The sequence below is a fragment of the Erpetoichthys calabaricus genome, chromosome 5 (genome assembly GCF_900747795.2).
Source record: "Erpetoichthys calabaricus chromosome 5, fErpCal1.3, whole genome shotgun sequence".
Classification (NCBI taxonomy): Eukaryota; Metazoa; Chordata; class Cladistia; order Polypteriformes; family Polypteridae; genus Erpetoichthys; species Erpetoichthys calabaricus.
Genome location: NC_041398.2, coordinates 69,517,197 through 69,538,236, shown reverse-complemented (window position 1 = coordinate 69,538,236; position 21,040 = coordinate 69,517,197). Strand labels below are relative to the sequence as shown.

At 39.6% G+C, this 21,040-nt stretch overlaps 1 protein-coding gene across 2 annotated transcripts in view; it reads left to right on the top strand.

Moving 5' to 3' along the window:
- Positions 1–21,040, top strand: part of prelid1a (PRELI domain containing 1a) — a 79,918-nt gene that overhangs the window by 4,141 nt on the left and 54,737 nt on the right. For both annotated transcript variants that reach the window (XM_051928401.1, XM_028801635.2), the window contains exons 2-3: positions 13,306–13,445; positions 17,502–17,727. In XM_051928401.1, the coding sequence (XP_051784361.1) occupies positions 13,354–13,445; positions 17,502–17,727 (318 nt within the window). In that variant the 5' untranslated portion in view covers positions 13,306–13,353. The remainder of the gene's footprint in view (positions 1–13,305; positions 13,446–17,501; positions 17,728–21,040) is intronic.

Genomic DNA, 21,040 nt, shown 5'->3' with positions numbered 1-21,040 from the left:
ACACTGTATATGGCGTTTTCTTTGTTCTGCTTAGCGCAACAGGGATAATCTGTATCCCTAGCAGCAGTAAACTGGATTTACAGGTTTAATGATTCATGGAAATGTGTCACTGATATAAATCTTATTTATTTAACCATAAACATGTGACATAATAAACAGTGATTTTTTTTTTAATGGCTCATTTTTCTGTCCATCCATCCATCCATCCTCTTACGCTTATCCGAATTTGGGTCGCGGGGGCAGCAGCTTGAGCAGAGATGCCCAGACTTCCCTCTCCCCGGCCACTTCTTCTAGCTCTTCCAGGGGAATCCCAAGGTGTTCCCAGGCCAGCCGAGATGGGTCTTCCCCGGGGCCTCTTCCCGGTTAGACATGCCCAGAACACCTCACCAGGGAGGCGTCCAGGAGGCATCCTGAACAGATGCCCGAGTCAACTCATCTGACTCCTCTCGATGCGGAGGAGCAGCGGCTGTACTCTGAGCCCCTCCCGGATGACTGAGCTTCTCACCCTATCTTTAAGGGAGAGCCCAGACACCCTGCGGAGGAAACTCATTTGAGCCGCTTGTATTCGCGATCTCGTTCTTTCGGTCACTACCCATAGCTCATGAGCATAGGTGAGGGTAGGAACATAGATCGACTGGTAAATTGAGAGCTTTGCCTTACGGCTCAGCTCCTTTTTCACCACGACAGACCGATGCAGAGCCCGTATCACTGTGGATGCCTCACCGATCCGCCTGTCGATCTCACGCTCCATTCTTCCCTCACTCGTGAACAAGATCCCGAGATACTTGAACTCCTCCACTTGGGGCAGGATCTCGCTACCAATCCTGAGAGGGCACTCCACCCTTTTCCGGCTGAGGACCATGGTTTCAGATATCCAGGTGCTGATTCCCATCCCAGCCACTTCACACTTGGCTGCGAACCGATCCAGAGAGAGCTGAAGATCACGGCCTGATGAAGCAAACAGGACAACATCATCTGCAAAAAGCAGTGATCCAATCCTGAGTCCACCAAACCGGACCCCCTCAATGCCCTGGCTGCACCTAGAAATTCTGTTCATAAAAGTTATGAACAGAATCGGTGACAAAGGGCAGCCCTGGTGGAGTCCAACTCTCACTGGAAACGGGTTCGACTTACTGCCGGCAATGCGGACCAAGCTCTGGCACCAATCGTACAGGGATCAAACAGCCCTTATCAGGGGGTCCGGTACCCCATACTCTTGGAGTACCCCCCACAGGATTCCCCGAGGGACACGGTCGAATGCCTTTTCCAAGTCCACAAAACACATGTAGACTGGTTGGGCAAACTCCCATGCACCCTCCAGAACCCTGCTAAGGGTGTAGAGCTGGTCCACTGTTCCGCGACCAGGACGAAAACCACACTGTTCCTCCTGAATCCGAGGCTTGACTCTCCGACAGACCCTCCTCTCCAGGACCCCCGAATAGACTTTTCCAGGGAGGCTGAGGAGTGTGATCCCTTTGTAGTTGGAACACACCCTCCGGTCCCCTTTCTTATAGAGGGGGACCACCATCCCGGTCTGCCAATCCAGAGGCACTGTCCCTGATGTCCATGCGATGTTGCAGAGGCGTGTCAACCAAGACAGTCCTACAACATCCAGATCCTTGAGGAACTCCGGCCATATCTCATCCACCCCCGGGGCCCTGCCACCAAGAAGTTTTTTGACCACCTCGGTGACCTCAGTCCCAGAGATGGGGGAGCCCACCTCTGAGTCCCCAGGCTCTGCTTCCTCATTGGAAGGCATGTTAGTGGGATTGAGGAGGTGTTCGAAGTACTCCCCACACCGACCCACAACGTCCCGAGTCGAGGTCAGCAGCGCACCATCCCCACCATATACAGTGTTGACACTGCACTGCTTCCCCTTCCTGAGACGCCGGATGGTGGACCAGAATCTCCTCGAAGTCGTCCGAAAGTCGTTCTCCATGGACTCCCCAAACTCCTCCCATGCCCGAGTTTTTGCCTCAGCAACCACCAAAGCCACATTCTGCTTGGCCTGCCAGTACCTATCAGCTGCCTCCAGAGTCCCACAGAACAAAAGGGTCCTGTAGGACTCCTTCTTCAGCTTAACGGCATCCCTCACCGCTGGTGTCCACCAACGGGTTCGGTGATTGCTGCCACGACAGGCACCGACCACCTTACGGCCACAGCTCTGGTCAGCTGCCTCAAAAATAGAGGCACGAAACATGGTCCATTCGGACTCAATGTCCCCCACTTCCCTCGGGACGTGGTCGAAGTTCTGCCGGAGGTGGCAGTTGAAGCTACTTCTGACAGGGGGCTCTGCCAGACGTTCCCAGCAGACCCTCACAACACGTTTGGGCCTACCAGGCCTGACCGGCATCCTCCCCCACCATCGAAGCCAACACACCACCAGGTGGTGATCAGTTGTCAGCTCCGCCCCTCTCTTCACCCGAGTGTCCAAGACATGTGGCCGCAAGTCTGACGACACGACCACAAGTCGATCATCGAACTGAGGCCTAGGGTGTCCTGGTGCCAAGTGCACATATGGACACCCCTATGCTTGAACATGGTGTTCGTTATAGACAATCCGTGACGAGCACAGAAGTCCAATAACAAAACACCGCTCGGGTTCAGATCGAGGGGGGCCATTCCTCCCAATCATGCCCTTCCAGGTCTCACTGTCATTGCCCATGTGAGCATTGAAGTCTCCCAGCAGAACGAGGGAGTCCCCAGAAGGTATGCCCTCTAGCACCCCCTCCAGGGACTCCAAAAAGGGGTGAGTATTCCAAACTGCTATTCGGCGCATACGTGCAAACAACAGTTAGGACCCGTCCCCCCACCCGAAGGCGGAGGGAGGCTACCCTCTCGTCCACCGGGGTAAACCCCAATGAACAGGCTCCAAGTCGGGGGGCAATAAGTATACCCACACCCGCTCGGCACCTCTCACCGGGGGCAACTCCAGAGTAGTAGAGAGTCCAGCCCCTCTCAAGGAGATTGGTTTCAGAGTCCAAGCTGTGCGTCGAGGTGAGTTCGACTATATCTAGCCGGAACCTCTCGACCTTGCGCACTAGCTCAGGCTCCTTCCCCTTCAGAGAGGTGACATATCACGTCCCAAGAGCCAGCTTCTGTAGCCGAGGATCGGACAGCCAAGGTCCCCGCCTTTGGCCACCACCCAACTCACACTGCACCCAACCTCCTTGGCCCCTCCCATAGGTGGTGAGCCCATGGGAAGGGGGACCCACGTTGCCTCTTCGGGCTGTGCCCAGCCGAGCCCCATGGGTGCAGGCCCGGCCAACAGGCACTCGCCATCGAGCCCCACCTCCAGGCCTGGCTCCAGAGGGGGGCCCCGGTGACCCGCGTCCGGGCAAGGGAAAATGCCGTCCAAAGTTTTCATTCATCATAGAAGGTTTGTTTAACCGCTCTTTGTCTCGTCCCTCACCAAGGACCAGTTTGCCTTGGGTGGCCCTACCAAGGGCATAAAGCCCCAGACAACAGAGCTCCTAGGATCATTGGGACACGCAAACAAACCCCTCCACCACGATAAGGTGGCGGTTAAAGGAGGGGCATTTTTCTGTCTTTATATTAAAATATTTGAACACTAAATAAAGTTTGCTTGCAGTTTTCTAATGCCAAATGAACAGTTGGTAATGCTACAAGGAAGAAAGAATTTCTTTGCTAAGCGTTCAAACTGATACTCATTATACATAAAATTTCCCAGAAGGTGGTGGTGTTCTTTGGAGATTGTTAGAGCATAGAGGAGAATTAAAAGAAAACACAAAGGAGCAATATATATAAAATTTAGAAATATAGATGTAATTGAGTGTAATATTGGTTTGTATAGAGGGGACTAAAATAACTATAATCACTATGAAAAAGACAGTCCAAAGTAGTACATTAGTGGAATCTCGTTAAATATCATAAAGAAGGTGGCATGTATTAGATAGATAGATAGATAGATAGATAGATAGATAGATAGATAGATAGATAGATAGATAGATAGATAGATAGATAGATAGATAGATACTTTATTATGCTGCTTCTTTTTAATTACAAAACTACCAATGGTAGGTTTAATGCAGATCACATCAAAAAGTTAAATCTAGCAACAAATAGACTGGAACTGTTGAGAGACAGCAAAAATAAAAACGCTGGTGGACAAATTTTATTGAAGAAGCAGTAGCTTAAGATGCCAAAGAAAAAACTTTATGCTGGCTGATGACGTACTGAAAAAAGAAATGGATAGACATGTATCAGTGCTCCAATGTAAGTTTTCCTTGGTTGGCTAAACTTACAGTTGAATCCTTCATTGTGAGGTTGACCTTGTTTCAAGACCAGATTGTTACAAAGAATTTGATTGTCTTTGCTACAAATCATTCAATTTATTCAGATGTACTATATGAAGATGTCAAGTGTCAGGTCAACTAAAGCTAATTGTCATGTGCACATTATACAGTGAAATTCTTACTTGTACTTCTTTTTAGAATAATTGACAAAATTACAGTACAAATAAATAAATACAATTAAATAAATTAACTAGTGGAACATACAGACCTATTGTCCTTAAATACAGTAAAATGGACATGAAAGGGTTTGAAGTCCATCAATATAGTGATAAACATGATTAAAAATTCTGAATACAAATGCACCATGTCCTGGGGGATTATCAATAGAGGCTCCCATGGAGTGTAGTGATAAGGAACTGTTGATAATGTGTATGTGTTTGTCTGGTCCTCAAATAAAAGGAAATAGAAAATGTAGTCAGAGGCAGTATAATGTGGAACTGCAAAATTAAAGAAATGTGTTATTGAAAAAAGAAAAGAGTATGGAAAATAAAAAGATGAACCATTGCAAGAATGTGATGAAGCATTAAACCAAAAGCCTGAAGTACTATGTGTTGTAATTGCGCTCGTCTTATGTAAAAGTGGTGAGGAAGTACTTTTTATCTTGTGGAACCTATATGACGTTGGTCTGTGCTTGTAGGTTGTATTCTTCTTTAATTTGTGTTTTATTTGTAAATGCTTGGGTGAATGGAGTGAGGAAAGCCTCTACGGTTATGCGGAGGATAATGTAGAGGTATTTGTTAATGTTATAAAGGTGAGTAAAAGTTGGTTCATTCAAGGCAGAAAACAGGTAAAATAGTTGGCATTAAAGCCAAAAACCTAGTTCTGAAATTTTATACAGTGAATAAATGTCTATCAATTAAAAAAAAGAAAAGTTAGTAATTACTTTTACTCACTGAAAGGCGCGGTCCGTTGTTCAATTTGTATCACATTCCAAAAAAACAGCATCTCCATGAGCTATAGAAAAAAAAATCAAGGTTTACTCTTTTCCATCGTAGTTTAGGTCTATCGTGTAATTTGCAATTTTTTTATTCAGTCTGTATTTTGCTTACATCAAAATGTGATTAATGGTGGTGGTTGAGTCATGGTTTGAAGTTAGTGGTAATATGCAGGTGGACAACAGTGACATCATGCTTTTCAAAATGGAAGGCTGTGCATTTCTGGTTTACTCTCATGTGTGGTGTACACAGTAAAAGGAAGTGCATGCTTGATCAAGTTCTTGATAGTGGGCCAAATCTCACTGCACAGATGATGTCAAATGTAAAGTCATAATAGGTAGAGCTTGGTTAATACTGTACTGCATAAGTTACTTTGGACTCGTACATTTTTCAAAGATTGTTTCAGATCAAAATAAAGTGAACAAAACTGTCTTTTTTGTAAATGGAATTTGGCTAAACACAACTGAAGATAAGACAAAAAGACGTACTGTAAGATTAAAGGTCAGTAGGGGGGAGGCAGCTTGATGGACGTGGTCTCAAGAACTCTGATCAAATCTGAATCCTTTTATGTGATATCATCTACTCTTGCATTTTGTTCTGTACTTATAATATTTATATTGCACTATTGTATTGTATTGAGGATTACTGTGTTGTGATCTGTGTATTATATTGTGTTTATCCCATTTTTTGACACCCATTGCATGCCCAACCTACCCGGGGTCCTCTCTCTGAATTTTTTTCCCCAAGATTTCTTCTATTTTTTTCGAGGGAGTTTTGTCTTGTCTTCTTAGAGTCGAGGATGGGGAGCTGTCAAAAGACAGGGCCTGTTAAAGCCCATTGATAGATAGATAGATTCATAGATAGATAGATTCATAGATAGATAGATAGATAGATAGATAGATAGATAGATAGATAGATAGATAGATAGATAGATAGATAGATAGATAGATAGATACTTTATTAATCCCAAGGGGAAATTCACATACTCCAGCAGCAGCATACTGATAAAGAAAATATTAAATTAAAGAGTGATAACAATGCAGGTATATAGTCAATAACTTTGAGTAAGGTTAACACCCCCCCGGGTGGAACTGAAGAGTCGCATAGTGTGGGGGAGGAACAATCTCCTCAGTCTGTCAGTGGAGCAGGAAAGTGACAGCAGTCTGTCACAACACGAGCAGTATTATACGTCTGGGAAGAAAGAGATATAACCTCGCGCGGGGCAGGAAATAAAGAAACAAGTATTGTTTTTATAAAAGTTTTTAAAGTAAAAGTGAAAATAATGCATAATAATAATAATTCATTACATTTATATAGCGCTTTTCTCAGTACTCAAAGCGCTATCCACACAGGGAGGAACCGGGAAGCGAACTCACAATCTTCCACAGTCTCCTTACTGCAAAGCAGCAGCACTACCACTGCGCCACCTGTGAGGCATATGTAACAATTCACAAGAAAATAACAATCTCTTTAAATTGTAGATTGCCTACCTAAAGTAATGTCTTCCCTGATGAATGGGGTCGTGGGAATGAGGGGTCCTTTCATCAGATTAGTGCTATTTCAGATGTGGAATAGCAAAATGGGGGAGGCAGCTTAAAACAAATCCTAATCATATTATGTGATATCATCTAATGTGAAATTCTACTCCGTACTAGAATTTTTATTTGTATACTGTATTGAGGATTTATTCTGTTCTATGTATTGTACTATATGGCTCAAAATTAAAAGACAATGAATAAAATGACAAAGTAGAACTTCATAAAGACGTTTACAAACGTTGACACTAAACACATGCAGGGCAGGTTAGAGACTATGAAACCAGGGAAATTAGAAAGGCTAAACAAAAAAAATAAAACGGCACTATACACATGTGGAGAAAGTTAAAGGATATGAAAGTAGGAAAATTAGAAAATATAAAAAAAAATGTAACTATGCACCAGTCTAACTTTGGTTTTGCACAATAATTACTAATTTCGTCAGCATTTTTTCAGGTTAAAACTGATTAAGTCAGTTTCCTGTACGCATGCACCGCACGGCCGCCCTGCTGCCCACTGCAGAGAGTTGATTCTACAATAAAATAAAAAGAGTAATAATTCCAAAAGTCTTTGCTTTTAATATGAAGCTGTAGTGCAGAGTTTCAGCGTAGTATATGTGTACCAAATTTAAGGTTACAGGTTATTTGATTTTTGACCTTGACCTTCCTGGGTTGACCTTTGACTTTGGAGGTCAATCATCACCCTGAAAACAGACAGCAGAAGTCACGTAGTCTATGTGTACCAAATTTCAGGTCAATAAGTCAAATGTTTTGGGAGCTGCAGGTGATTTAAAATCCTGGACAGACAACGAACAGCCACGGTAGCGTATTATATAAGAAGAGAGATGCAACATTAACTCTTTCCGTGAAACACCATGTTAGCAGACACATTTCTCAGGTCAGCGTTTTAAAGATTTTCAAATCAGCCCTGTAGCATATATTGGAAAGGGAGTAATTTTGGAGCCCTCAGATAAGATAAGCTTGTGAAATGCAAGCTTATCTGTAAGAGTTACTGAGATGAACCACCTGCCTTGTTATTCATACAGTCACACTGCTTCCACTGAGTTGGTCCTTATTTTTAGCTTTATTTATTTAATATCTGATGCCTATCTCTCAGTTATAAAAAAAAATCTTTGGGAGGGAGACTAGGGAGACGAGACGTGATCTTCTCGGAAGACAATTTGAAGTCCCGCGAGAGACACTTTAACTTGCTCCCAGCTCTTCAAACAATGACAAGCGACAAGCAAAACACGCAGCTCGCCAGCAGCAGAAAGCCAGCAGAAGATCCGGCCGTTTCTCCTTGCGTGCGTACAGCCACTCTTTCCCCCCCTTCACAACACGAGTGGCAGAGATGCCAAGTGGCAAAAGGACAGCTGCTGTACAGGCTTTGAAATGATCGGGCAGCGAGACAAGCAGAACAGGCAGCTCACCAGCAGCAGAAAGACAGCAGATGATCCAATGGCATCTCCTTAGCATGTGTTCAGCTGCACCACCTTCACAACGCGAGCAAGAGATGTAACCACGCCCGGGGCCAGAAATAAAGGACAAGTATTGTTTTTACAAACGTTTTAAAGTAAAAGTGAAAATAATACATATGTAACAAAAAGGACAAGTATTGTTTTTACAAACGTTTTAAAGTAAAAGTGAAAATAATGCATATGTAACAATTCTCTCTTTAAATTGTATATCCGGTAAACCAAACCCGGGGGTGGGCGAGCGAAGCGAGCAGGGGACGGAGCCCCCTAGTATTATAGATTTTCAAGTCAAGTCAAATGGCTTTACTGTCATACCTTCCATACACCATGCTGCAGCATACAGTGGCATATACATAAACATAGGACTACTGCAAGACCGGTAAAGAGCTATACTCTACTAGATAAATAAATAATAGTTATAGTTACAGTAAGTGAATAGATAGTAGTAAATGAATTAAAATAAAATTAATAACAAAAAACAAGCTTAACAAGTGTACTGCATATAAAAGAGGTAGAAGCTGTTACAGAATGTTCCAGAACTGGTTTGGATGCTGCAGTACCTTCTACCAGATGGAAGTGGAACATAGCAACTATGGGAGAGTTGGGAGAAGTCCTTCACAATGCTATAGGCTGGGTGGATGCATTGCTTTATAAAGACGTCCTTACTAAGGGGCAGAGAGATCCCAATGATCTTTTCTCCTATGTGTATTATCCTTTGTACGACCTAACGGTCTATGACACTGCAAGTCCCAAAACAGACAGTGATGCAGTTGGTCAGAATGCTTTCAATGGTGCCCCTGTAGAATGTGGTGAGAATGGTTTGGAGCAGGTGAGGGAAGAGTGGGATCGTCATAGTCTAGGCTTGCCTTCTTCAGCCACCAAAGGAAGTGGAGACACTGCTTCACATTCTTAGCTATGGAGGTGGTGTCAATTGACCAAGTAAGATATGCTGCCAGATGCACACCACGGAATTTTGTGCTCTTCACCAATTCAACCTCAGAGTCCATGATGTGCGGTGGGGTGTGGACAGCATAGGCCATCTAGAAGTCAATAATGATCTTTTTTTTTTTAATGTATTCATGTTTTAAGTTTCCTTTTCTTGGCTGAGACAACTTTATTTTCATTGTTACTTACTAAGGAAGAGACTAGGCCAGTCTCCAAGATGTATCGGAATATTTAGTGTAGCCATGGTCATTAGAAGCACAATATAATCACACAAGACGTTGCACAAACAAGGAGGCTAATCAGTCCATCTGGTTAACAGCCACATTGTTTCAAAATCTTATTAAGATCATTTGTAAGCACTGTGAAGATTTAATCTTCAACTGGATGACTTATTAGTGTGTTCCCTTAATTTTCACAAATGTCCTTTAATATTTGATTCACTATTAAAATGAAAGATTTCTGCTGGATCAGTCTTATTGATGAGTGAAAATTTTAAAGACTTCAATTGTGTGCTTACCTGACTTTTTCTGTTCAAGCTATCTGTGTTTGAGTAAGATACGCCCTTTACCTCAGTTTTTATGTGTATTTTGCAGAGTGTACATGCATACTAAAAATTGATTCTTTTATCACCATTCCTCAAGCACACACTTAGTAACTCAACATAGATCATCGGGAGCAAAACCCTCTGATATCAGAAAACGATTGCAATTAGTGTGAATTTTAAACTCAGCCACACATAGCAGCTTTATAGACAAGAAGCACATAATTGTTATCAAATCAGAAACCTAGAATAGTGGAAAGAGGAGTTGAGTCTCAGTGGCTAAGTCTCGAGAAAAAGTGTTGAATAGATACATTTTCGAATAGCAGTCAAAATATTAAAGCATAAAGCAACAGTGTTGCAGGATATAGTGACAAATTCAAAACATATATTTTATAATATTAGTCCAATATACTATTTAGTTACCACACCTTGTTCTTCCTTCTCTCTGTAACCAGAAACATTTAGCAAGTTTTTTGTTATATTAAAGATCTTATACTTAATTGTGTGCAGTATCTTGCTTTGTGGTTTGCCTTCACACCATGTCTTATAACCTGAAAAATATTTTTGTGTATAGCATCTTAACTATTCATAGGACAAGCTAAAATAGATTTATTTGGGTCTATCTCCTGGAAAGTAGCTGGTTTGCCATTTTCATTTCAATATGTTATTGCCAGTAAAATGTATATATTTACAATGTGTAAGCACTATACATGTGGGACCATGTCAGTCCAAACTTTGGTGTAAATTCTTTTTTACTGTTTTAAGCTGACTCTGCTATAGTTGTAGGCAACATTTTGGATGGATTTGGCCACATTGTATGTTTCAGTGACTCTCAAAGTAAAGGTACAACATCCAGAGTAGTAACAAGGGTCGAAGTATTTCATCATCTCTGGCATTAGCTTCTCCCGTCTGTCAATTTTATTATTCAGTTGTCAAATACTGGTAAAAATTATATTTTAATTATACATGGAAGGAAAAAATAACGTGGTGTTTAGCATCCTCTTAAAGTTGTTATTTTAATAACCTTAGCATTCTTTTCTTTTGGCTCTGTTGCTCCCCAGGCAGAAACTATAGCTTTGGCCAGTCAGGATGGGGGTAAGCAGACCATCTGGAGATGTTAGCTAGAACTGAAAGCAAACATGGGGAGCTTTTTCAGCGTAGGGTTCTTGCTTGTCTGTTTTCTCTTTGATTACATCAGTTTATCAGTTTTAAATTCAGTACACAAGTCTTGATTTTACTAGAATAGTGCTTGCAAATTGCATGCTTCATGTTAAACTCTTTTCAAACTGTGATATTATGAAAAGCAAAGTAAACCCAAACCCTTGAATGGAATATGTATTTTTTAAAATATAAATATATAAATTCAGTGCCTACATTTTGGTCTTGCAAACTGCACTGTGTTTAGCAGTTATGCCTCACCATTCTGTGTTAAACCATGAATGCGTCATCATATGTTTAGTATTTCAGAAATTTAACATCACATAAATGCAATGTCAATAATGTGCTTTTGCTCTGTTACTGGTCAGATTTTTTGTATTGTCTAAGTTATTGTGTATTCCTAAATTCAATTTAAAACAAAGTATTTTTGTATTCTGACTAAAGAGGTTTTCTAGTCATTTTTATATCACCATATATTTATCTTTGGTGTTTTATCATTGTAATTGTTTAAACCATGCTTCTTCTTTAACTGGAATTGGCAATAAGTTAATTTAAGAAGTCTTTATTATTAAATGTGATTAACCCCACTTATTCTGTAAAATTGTATATCTACGTAGTGAAGCACTTAATTTAAAAATATACCAGTCTTAAATTACTTTACAGCTTAAGAAACGATTAAATTATTTTGAGCCTGAACCTTGAAAAGCTTTACTTATGTGTTTGACTTTGAATATTACTTCCATAGTACTAAAAAATGTGAATTACAAGTTTCTATGCATTATTGCTGGATTGGTCTATTTGTTCTAGTAGGCCCAAAAGCACTTGTATGTTAATTTATGATTCTTACATAGTGAAGTTGCTATTTGTGAACATTTCATATTTATTCGACACAAAAAAGGACAAACAACATGCTTGGGCTCTGTATAAGAAAACTTGCCCATCATCCATATACATTGCCATTTTTATTAAATATGGCCTATTTTTAATTTAAGGGAACTATGATTAATGTTCTTCTGCATTCTACTGTGATATCTAAAAATAATGTGATGAACAATTTAAACTTTCTAGACATTATTTTTGAGAAAGACTGCTAAGTGGCAGGTGATGCATATTTTAGTTCTTCTTCTTCGTCACCTTTTGGCTACTCCCGTTAGGGGCTACCACAGCGGATCATCTTGTTCAGTATCTTCCTGTCCACCACATCTTTCTCTGTCACACCCATCACCTGCATGTCCTCTCTCACTACATCCATAAACCTTCCCTTAGGCCTTCCTCTTTTCCTCTTGTCTGGAAGCCCTATTCTTAACATCCTTCTCCCAATATACCCAGCATCTCTCCTCTGCACATGTCCAAACCAACGCAATCTCGCCTCTCTGACTTTGTCCACCAACCATCTAACTTGAGCTGACCCTCTAATGTCCTCATTTCTAATCCTGTCCATCCTCATCACACCCAATGCAAATCTTACCATCTTTATCTCTGCTACCTCCAGCTCTGTCTCCTGCTTTCTGGTCAGTGCCACCATCTCCAACCCATATAACAAAGCAGGTCTCACTACCGTCCTGTAGACTTTCCCTTTCACTCTTGCTGATACCCGTCTGTCACAAATAATCTTCTCCACCCATTCCACCCTCTCTTCCACAATCCCCATTACTCTGTACTGTTGATCCCAAGAATTTAAACTCAACCACCTTCGCCAACTCTACTCCCTGCATCCTCACCATTCCACTGACTTCCCTCTCATTTACACACATGTATTCTGTTTTGTTCCTACTGACCTTCATTCCTCTCCCCTCTAGAGCATATCTCCACCTCTCCAGGGTCTCCTCAACCTGCTCACTACTATATCTACAGATCACAATGTCATCAGCAAACATCATAGTCCACGGGGACTCCTGTCTAATCTCGTCTGTCAACCTGTCCATCACCATTGCAAATAAAAAAGGGCTCAGAGCCGATCCCTGATGTAATCCCACCTCCACCTTGAATGCATCCGTCACTCCTACCGCAGACCTCACCACTGTCACACTTCCCTTGTACATATCCTGTACAACTCTTATGTACTTCTCTGCCACTTCTGACTTCCTCATACAATACCACAGCTCCTCTCGAGGCACCCTGTCATATGCTTTCTCCAGGTCCACAAAGACGCAATGCAACTCCTTCTGGTAATGCATATTTTAGTGATTTATTTTAAAAAAGCTCCAGCTACAAATACGCCTGACTTTAAGGAGTTGCTAACTATCAGAATTTTAGTATATTTTGATTTGTTCAAAAAATTATTTCAAATTACAAAAAAATTTATATTTGTTTTTATTCTATGAGTAACACATGAAATGTTCACATATAGTGTAATGTGTGTTGATACTTCACCTAATTGCCTTTTTTTTTTCTTTTTCAGCTTTACCTCTGAATTTATTTTATATTTGATTGGGTAATAGTTGGAATCATGGTGAAGCATTTTTTTAGTGAGACTGATATCAAGAGCTCATGGGACCAGGTTGTTTCTGCATTTTGGCAGAGATATCCAAATCCTTTTAGGTAAGGGCAATTATCAGTCACTATTTTTAAAAGAGCATTCATTCTTTAAAATTATGTGGTAATCAAGCAGTGAAGTCGACATAGGGGTAATCATATTCATTTGAACTCATTTATCTCCTGCAAGGTGAATTTGGTATTCTCAAGGGTATTGGGATGAACAAAGAAACAATTACGCTAAGCTAAGAAATTCATATGTTTGCCAATTTTTTATATGTTTAATGACAAGTGTGTGTTGGTAGTTGATGTTAATGGTAATTTTTAAGAGTGTAATGAAGAACCAGGAGATTGACAATACAAGAAACGTGTCACTGAATCATAGTCACATTTCTTGCCAGCATCAGAACCAATAGGAGGTATTTTCTGCAAAAAAGGGAATGAAAGTTCAAATTATAAAATGTAAATGCAATCTCCTTTTGCAATTTAATTTTCATTCATTTCTAGTTTTATCCATACAGTATATTTTAGTGTGAATTCTATGCAAGGCATCATACATGAGGCCCCTGAATTGTAAGGTGTGAATCTTTATTTTTAAATATTTGAAATAATTTAATTTGTTTGTGAATTTGGCATTTTTGAAGATGTTTATTACTTTTACAATAAATAGTTATCATGTGTATTAGGCAATTTCCCTGTCAATAAAATTTTGTTGTTTGCGGGTGCTGCCATTTTGTATCCATTTTTGTATAGACTTCACCATGCTGTTAAAAGGTTGCCATGCCTGGTTGCTAGTCTAATGACACAGAATTCATGTGATGACCTTGTCATCATGTTTTCACTATGTAAGTAGGGTGCACAGCAGCATCTGAGTGTGGATTAAAGGTTAAAGAACAAATGTCAATTACTAGTGTGAGTTAGGGGCCATCAAAACAAAGTACTGTTGGAAGTTTTGCTGCATTTTTGGTTTAGTGCTTTACTTTTGATGATTCTTTTAGTAGGAAACGCAGTCTCTCTTTTGCAATTTCATTTTCAAAGTCAACATGCAAAAAATGCTGCAAAAAGTAAAAGGAAATAACACAATTTGCAATTTCATTTTCAAAGTCTATGTGCAAGAGTGTTGCAAAAATTAAAAATAAACCGAAATAACACAATTTGCAATTTTGTTTTCAGCTTAAACAGCTAAAAATGAAAAGTAAAATACAAGTAAGCACTGGTGCCACCTGCTGCTCATTGCATTTTCATTTTTGAGTTCTCAACATGCAAATACCGATGGCTAGTGGGCAATATGTAAATTTTTCGAAACCCAAAAATATCTGAAACTTGAAATACTTCTGAACCTAGTCATTTTGGATTAGGAATGCTTAACGTATAATCTGAACCTTACCTTCTAAAATAAGAAACGAGAAAAATGATTACCATTTCTGCTGCACTCATGTCCCAATCCAGGTGGTTCATCGTGTGATGGGTGCGGCAATACGCTATCATTGCATGCTCCCGACCTCTCTTTTATTAGGTTCACTTACTACTAAAGAAACGGAGTAAAAATCATTAAACCCTTTTAATGGGTCAAGGACTGGTGGTACAGTCAGCAGTAACCTACAAAGGTTTCAGCATTCTTTGCTCTGTTAGAGTTTGCCACAAGTATTTGAGAAAACAAAAAGAAACCATTAACCAGGTATGCTTCTGGAAGAAGAATATGTGAAATTTCAAAAAAGCCACCATAAAAATCATATATATACGAGGGGGGACCCAAAAATAACCGGAATTTTGTTGTTGTTAGGTTATTTATTTATTTCCGGTTATTTTTGGGTCCCCCCTCGTGTATATATATATATACCGCTTCCACTTTCTCAAAAACATACCAACAGAAGAACATACCTACCCGCCAAAGTAGCTTGTGTAGGATGTCTCTGTTTTAAAGAAGTGGAGAGGTCAAGTGTAGAAAAGAAAAGGCATTCAGAGAAGTGCTGCCTTGTTCTGTACAGTGAAAACGTGACTATGCAGAGGATGGTGCTGCTACTGCACAGCTTGAAATGCTGTGTTTGAATTCTGCGGTGTGCACAGTTTGCATATTCATTAAATGATCTTGTGGGTTGTCCTCTAACAACTTAAAATTAATAAAATAAAAAATAAAAAAATCTTAATCATTTAAACATAATCCAAACGTGAGGTATGCACACAACATCCTTAACAATGTATTTTAGCATGTATCTGTGCACAAGAGAGAATTGTGTGACAAATTAAAAATGGCCAGTTAACCTAATGTGCACGTCTTTGGACTGCTGTGGGAAACCAGAGAGTACCTGGAGAAAAAACCCACATAAAAGGGTAAGAATGTGCAAACTAGGAACAACAAATGTACAGGAATTAAGCCCAGGATGCTGGATCTTTGATGCAGCAGCAGTAACCACTACACTACTGAGCCATTTAATTTTAAATAGGGATGACTTAACTTTCAGGAAATGCACGATACAGCAAATAGCATTCTCAGTGGCTATAACATGATCAAGAAAATAAGTAAACTGCAAATCATGTACAATGATGAAATTTGTACCAGAACTAATTATGAAATTGCATATTCACAATTAGTTGTATTTAAAATACAATACCACTTATTTTTTTCTATAGCACTCCTCACTGTTGCAGGCACAGAGCACTGTGAATAATTCTGAGTTAAAATACAAGTAGCACCAGTGGCACCAAGTGCCTTATCCAGATAACAAAAAAAGAAACTGGATAGAGGAGATTTAGTAACAGTTTATAAATATTGTATTACTTATATTTCTGTACAAATGATTAACAAAAAAATGCAGTATGCACAGCTAATCAGCAGGTCTAGTCAGGGTATGCTAGACTAAAGTAGTGAGTCTTCATCCGGGATTTAATTGCTGATCATTCCTCTGCTTCTGCGCCCTGTAACTAAAAGTTCGACCTCCCACTGTTATTTTATTAATCCTTAGTATCTTAAGTCCTTGGTTATTTAAGGCTTTATATGTTAAAAGGAGGATTTTGAAATCTGCCTTAAGCTTAACTAGAAGCCAGTGTAAGGACTTAAGAACTGGAGTTATGTATGTGTATTTTCTGATTTGTTTAGTAATTCTTGCAGCAGCATTTTGAATTAATTGAAAGCTGTATAAAGAACAGCTTTGAACACTGCATTGCAGTAGTCAATCCTACTAGAAAATCTATTCATGAATTAATTTCTCAGTATCCTGCATATTTAGAAAAGGCCTTAATTTTCCATCATTTTAAGATAAAATCACCATTAGTTTTACAGAATCGGCACTCAATGTAGGTATTATCTTTGACACTAGCACATTGTTTAAAATACACATTACTAAACTATCCAAAACATGTTTTTTAACTGTGGTAAAGAGTGACAGAATTGTTGCGGTCCGCATCATTCCCTCCCATAACTAACATTTCTATTTTTTCTATATTCAGAATCAAGTAGTTCTCATATGTCCTCTCCTTTAACGCACTGACAGAATTCTTTAAGAACAGTCTTGTTATATATTATGCTTCAGCACTACATAGCCTTGATCGGTATCTAAATACACTATAGGGAGGGCGCTGGTAAGCTGTTGCTCACTTAGTTTCGATTTGGAACATCTGTTTATGTTCATAGAACCAGGAAGGAAGGACCTTTGAATTAAATAAAATATGCTATAAACTTAGAAGGCAGGCTTTTCAAAGAGTCACAACGACATTTTGGTTTGGTTCACTTTTTTTATACATTTTATACATATTTTTTTCTCTTTAAAGCAGCTTGTGGTGATGCACTCTGTGAAGAGTTGACTGTAATATAACAATTGAAACTGTCATATTGCTGCTGTGATTTATTGTACTTATTCTGTAATATTATTAAACACCTTGTGATGAAGCATGCTGATAATGCTGCTGTTTAAAGCATTTTTTTGAAAAGATAAGGGACTGATTATAGTTCTTGTGTTTTCACTTTTAGTTCATTAATGTAATTGCCTGTTACTTTGTACTCTTGAAATGTCTTTTATTTTAATTAACAAAACTGACTAATTCCACATGCAACTTTTTGAAAAAGATTTTGCATTAATGGTCTCTGATCTGCAAATTCACCATCACTTTTATTTTCCTCTACAGTAAGCATGTACTCACAGAAGATGTCATTCATCGAGAGGTGACACCTGAGAACAAGCTTATTACAAGGCGCCTTTTAACTAAGACCAATCGCTTGCCTCGATGGGCAGAGAAAATTTTTCCTTCTAATTTATCCCGATCAGTATTCATTATTGAAGATTCTATAGTGGATCCCAAAAGCAAAACCTTCACCACATTTACGTGGAACATAAACCATAGAAGACTGATGGTAAGGTATTAAAATGCTGTGTGTATTTCTGTGTCGTTAAAACAGAGAATGACTCTGTTAGTTTTAGCACTGGCTCCTATGAACTTTTATTTGTAAAACTGAACATTACAAAATTGTTGTAATGTTCTTATCTCTACTTGTTTGGTGTGGGGTTTCCCCTTTTGCCACTTTAGATGTGCATACACTGTGTCTGCAGTACACCTAGGCAAGGTCCACCAGTTCTTTACCTGAATGCAATCTTTGCTGCCTCCTGCTCTGATTCAGTGAACCTGATATTGGATTTAATGGATTACAGGGCATCTCCCACATATGTCGGCATCCTGGAAGTAGGTCTCATTGACGCAAGCCTCAAAAAAAAATCCAACATTAAGCTGGACTTGCATGCATATATATACATATATATATATATATATATATATATATATATATATATATATATATATATATATATATATATACACACAGTCAAAGTAAAAAGTATGTGAACCCTTTGGAATTAAAGTGATTTGATCTTCATCTAAGTCACAGGTACTGATATACACAATGAGCTTAAGCCAATGACACACAAAACATTTTACTCTTTCATGTCTTTATTTTACAAACACATTCAACATTCACAGTGGTAGTGGAAAAAGTAAGTGAACCTTGGGATTTAATAACTGGTTGACCCTCCTTTGGCAGCAATGACCTCAACCAGGCGCTCCCTGTAACTGCAGATCAGACCTGCACATCGTGCGGGGGGAATTTTAGCCCATTCTTTCCAGCAGAACTGCCTCAACTCTTCCATATTCTTTGGTTGTCTTCTGTGTATGGCTCTCTTCAAGTCATTCCACAGCATCTCAATAGGATTGAGATCTGGGCTGTGACAGGGCCACTCCAAAAGGTGGAGTTTGTTCTTCTGAAGCCATTGTGTTGTTGCTTTGCTGTGATGTTTGAGGTCATTGTCCTGTTGCATCACCCAGCCTCTTCTGAGCTTAAGTTGACGGACAGACACCCTCACATTATCCTGGAGAATTTGTTGATAAACTTTTGAATTCATTTTCCGCTCAATGATGGCAAGCTGTCCAGGCCCTGATGCAGTAAAGCAGTCCCAAATCATGATGTTCCTTCCACCATACTTTACTGTAGGGATGATGTTTTGATGTTGATATGCAGTGCCCTTTTAACACCAAAAGAAGTTCTGCTTGTTTTTCCCAAATAGTTCAATTTTGGTGTCATCACTCCACAAAACATTTTCCCAGAACCGTTGTGGAGTGTCCAAGTGCTCTTTCGCAAACTTCAGACCTTCAGCAATGTTCTTTTTTAATAGCAGTGGCTTCCTTCTTGGTGTCCTGCCATGAACTCCTTTCTTGTTCAATGTTTTGCGTATAGTTGACTCATGAACAGAGATGTTAGCAAGTTCTAATGACTTCTTCAAGTCCTACCTCATTGCTGACTTTGCATTGTGCTCTTAGGGTCATCTTGGCAGGGCGCCGACATCTAGGCAGAGTAGCCACAATACCAAATTGTCTCTATTTATAGACAACTTGCCTAACAGTAGACTGATGAATATCTAAAATCTTTGTGATGACTTTGTAACCCCTTCCAGCCTTATGTAGATTAACAATTCTCGATTGTAGCTCTTCAGGCAGCTCTTTTGTGCGAGGCATGATTACCATCTGGATATGCTTCTTGTCAAAAGCTGAAACTCAAACTTTATAGTGTTTTTTATCAATCAAAGTAATTCTAGGCCACACCTCTGAACTCTTTTCATTAAATGGACTCCAGGTGTGCTAAATTCTGACTGCAATGAGCTTTTTAAAAAGTCATTAGCTTAGGGTTCAGTTACTTTTTCCAACCTTCAGTTTCACAGTTTGAATGATTTATTCAATATGGTCAAAAATTCTCTGAAAATCTGTGTATCTTTAGTTATAGTAGATGTGTTTGTTCATTATTGTGACTGACATGAAGATACGACCATATTTTATATGGGAATTACACATACAGTAAATATAGATAATTCCTAGGGGTTCACATACTTTTTATTTTGACTGTGTATATATAGGCCACCTTCTAAATGTGTCTTTATTTATTCTGAACTTTCTCTTACTCCCGTCTGCCTACCTAGATGATGTTCTTTTGTTTTTCTTCCTTTCTATCTCAGCACCTAATACCTGTTTAAATGTCTATCCCCCCACCAATTGAATGTGCTGTTTATACAAAGTTTATAAAGTGTTGTCATTTTTACTTGGTGAGACTGAAATGTATGGAAATACACTTAAATGAAGGTCTGCATTGTGCACTTTAATCACGTCTGAGCTGTTTGATTTGCAACTTTAAATAGTGGAATAGAGGGGTAAATCATGGGAAAATGTGTTGTTGTCCTAAATGTTACGGAGGGCACTGTATGCAGCACATGCTAGTTTTACTTCGTCTTAAGTCTTAGTAATTTTAAAATATACCAAACTAAAGTAATTTAGAAATATTCAAAATTAGTTGGATAAGGTGACAGGTAATGCCATTTTACAGGTTTGGTTTTTTATTTTCTTCAAAAAAAAAAAGTAGTATTGTTTGATGGGAAAGCTGCAGAATGAGTGGAAGAGCAGGTAAAGCTCTTTAGACTCCATGCTTCACCCTTAACTACTCACACCATTTCTCATGTCATAAGTACTGAAGCATTGTACTTTATGAACCAATGTTAAAATGGCTATTTATATGCACGCTGTGAGGTTGAAATATAAAATATTGCAATAATTTTAAGGATAAAGCCTAGGATAAATGGTGGATGCTGCCGGTAGCTTCAAGTAAAAGGATGTTGGACAAAAATAACTGAGATTGGTGTACAAAATACACCAGCGTGAGTAATCAAGGGTTAAAATTGCTGTTCAAATTACTGTACAGAGGGCACTTAGCATCTTGGCTTCAGACGCCAAATCTATGTCTGTTTACTCTGGTTTTAATGCCACAGTAATGCCTCATTGGCGCTGAGATAATTGTCAATTCTGGTTTGTCCAACTGTGGATATGTGCGTGAGATGGCCTGGCAATGGACTGTCACACCTTGACAACAGTTCAGGAATAGACTCTAGTCTCCCAGGGTCCTTAAGTGAATTAATATGATGTGGGAAGTAATTTTTTTTTAATTTAACTAGGGGGCTCTGCCCCCTGCTTGCTTTCTCTCTACAAGAAATGTGTCTGACATAACCATGCAGGACTTCTCCAAATCTCTTTGCATAAGCTCTTGTCTCGTGGGGCTTCTGACCCCAGGTGTGGTTACATCGCTTGGCACGAAGACTCGTCTCGCGGGACGTCACAGTGTCTGTGAGACAATCACG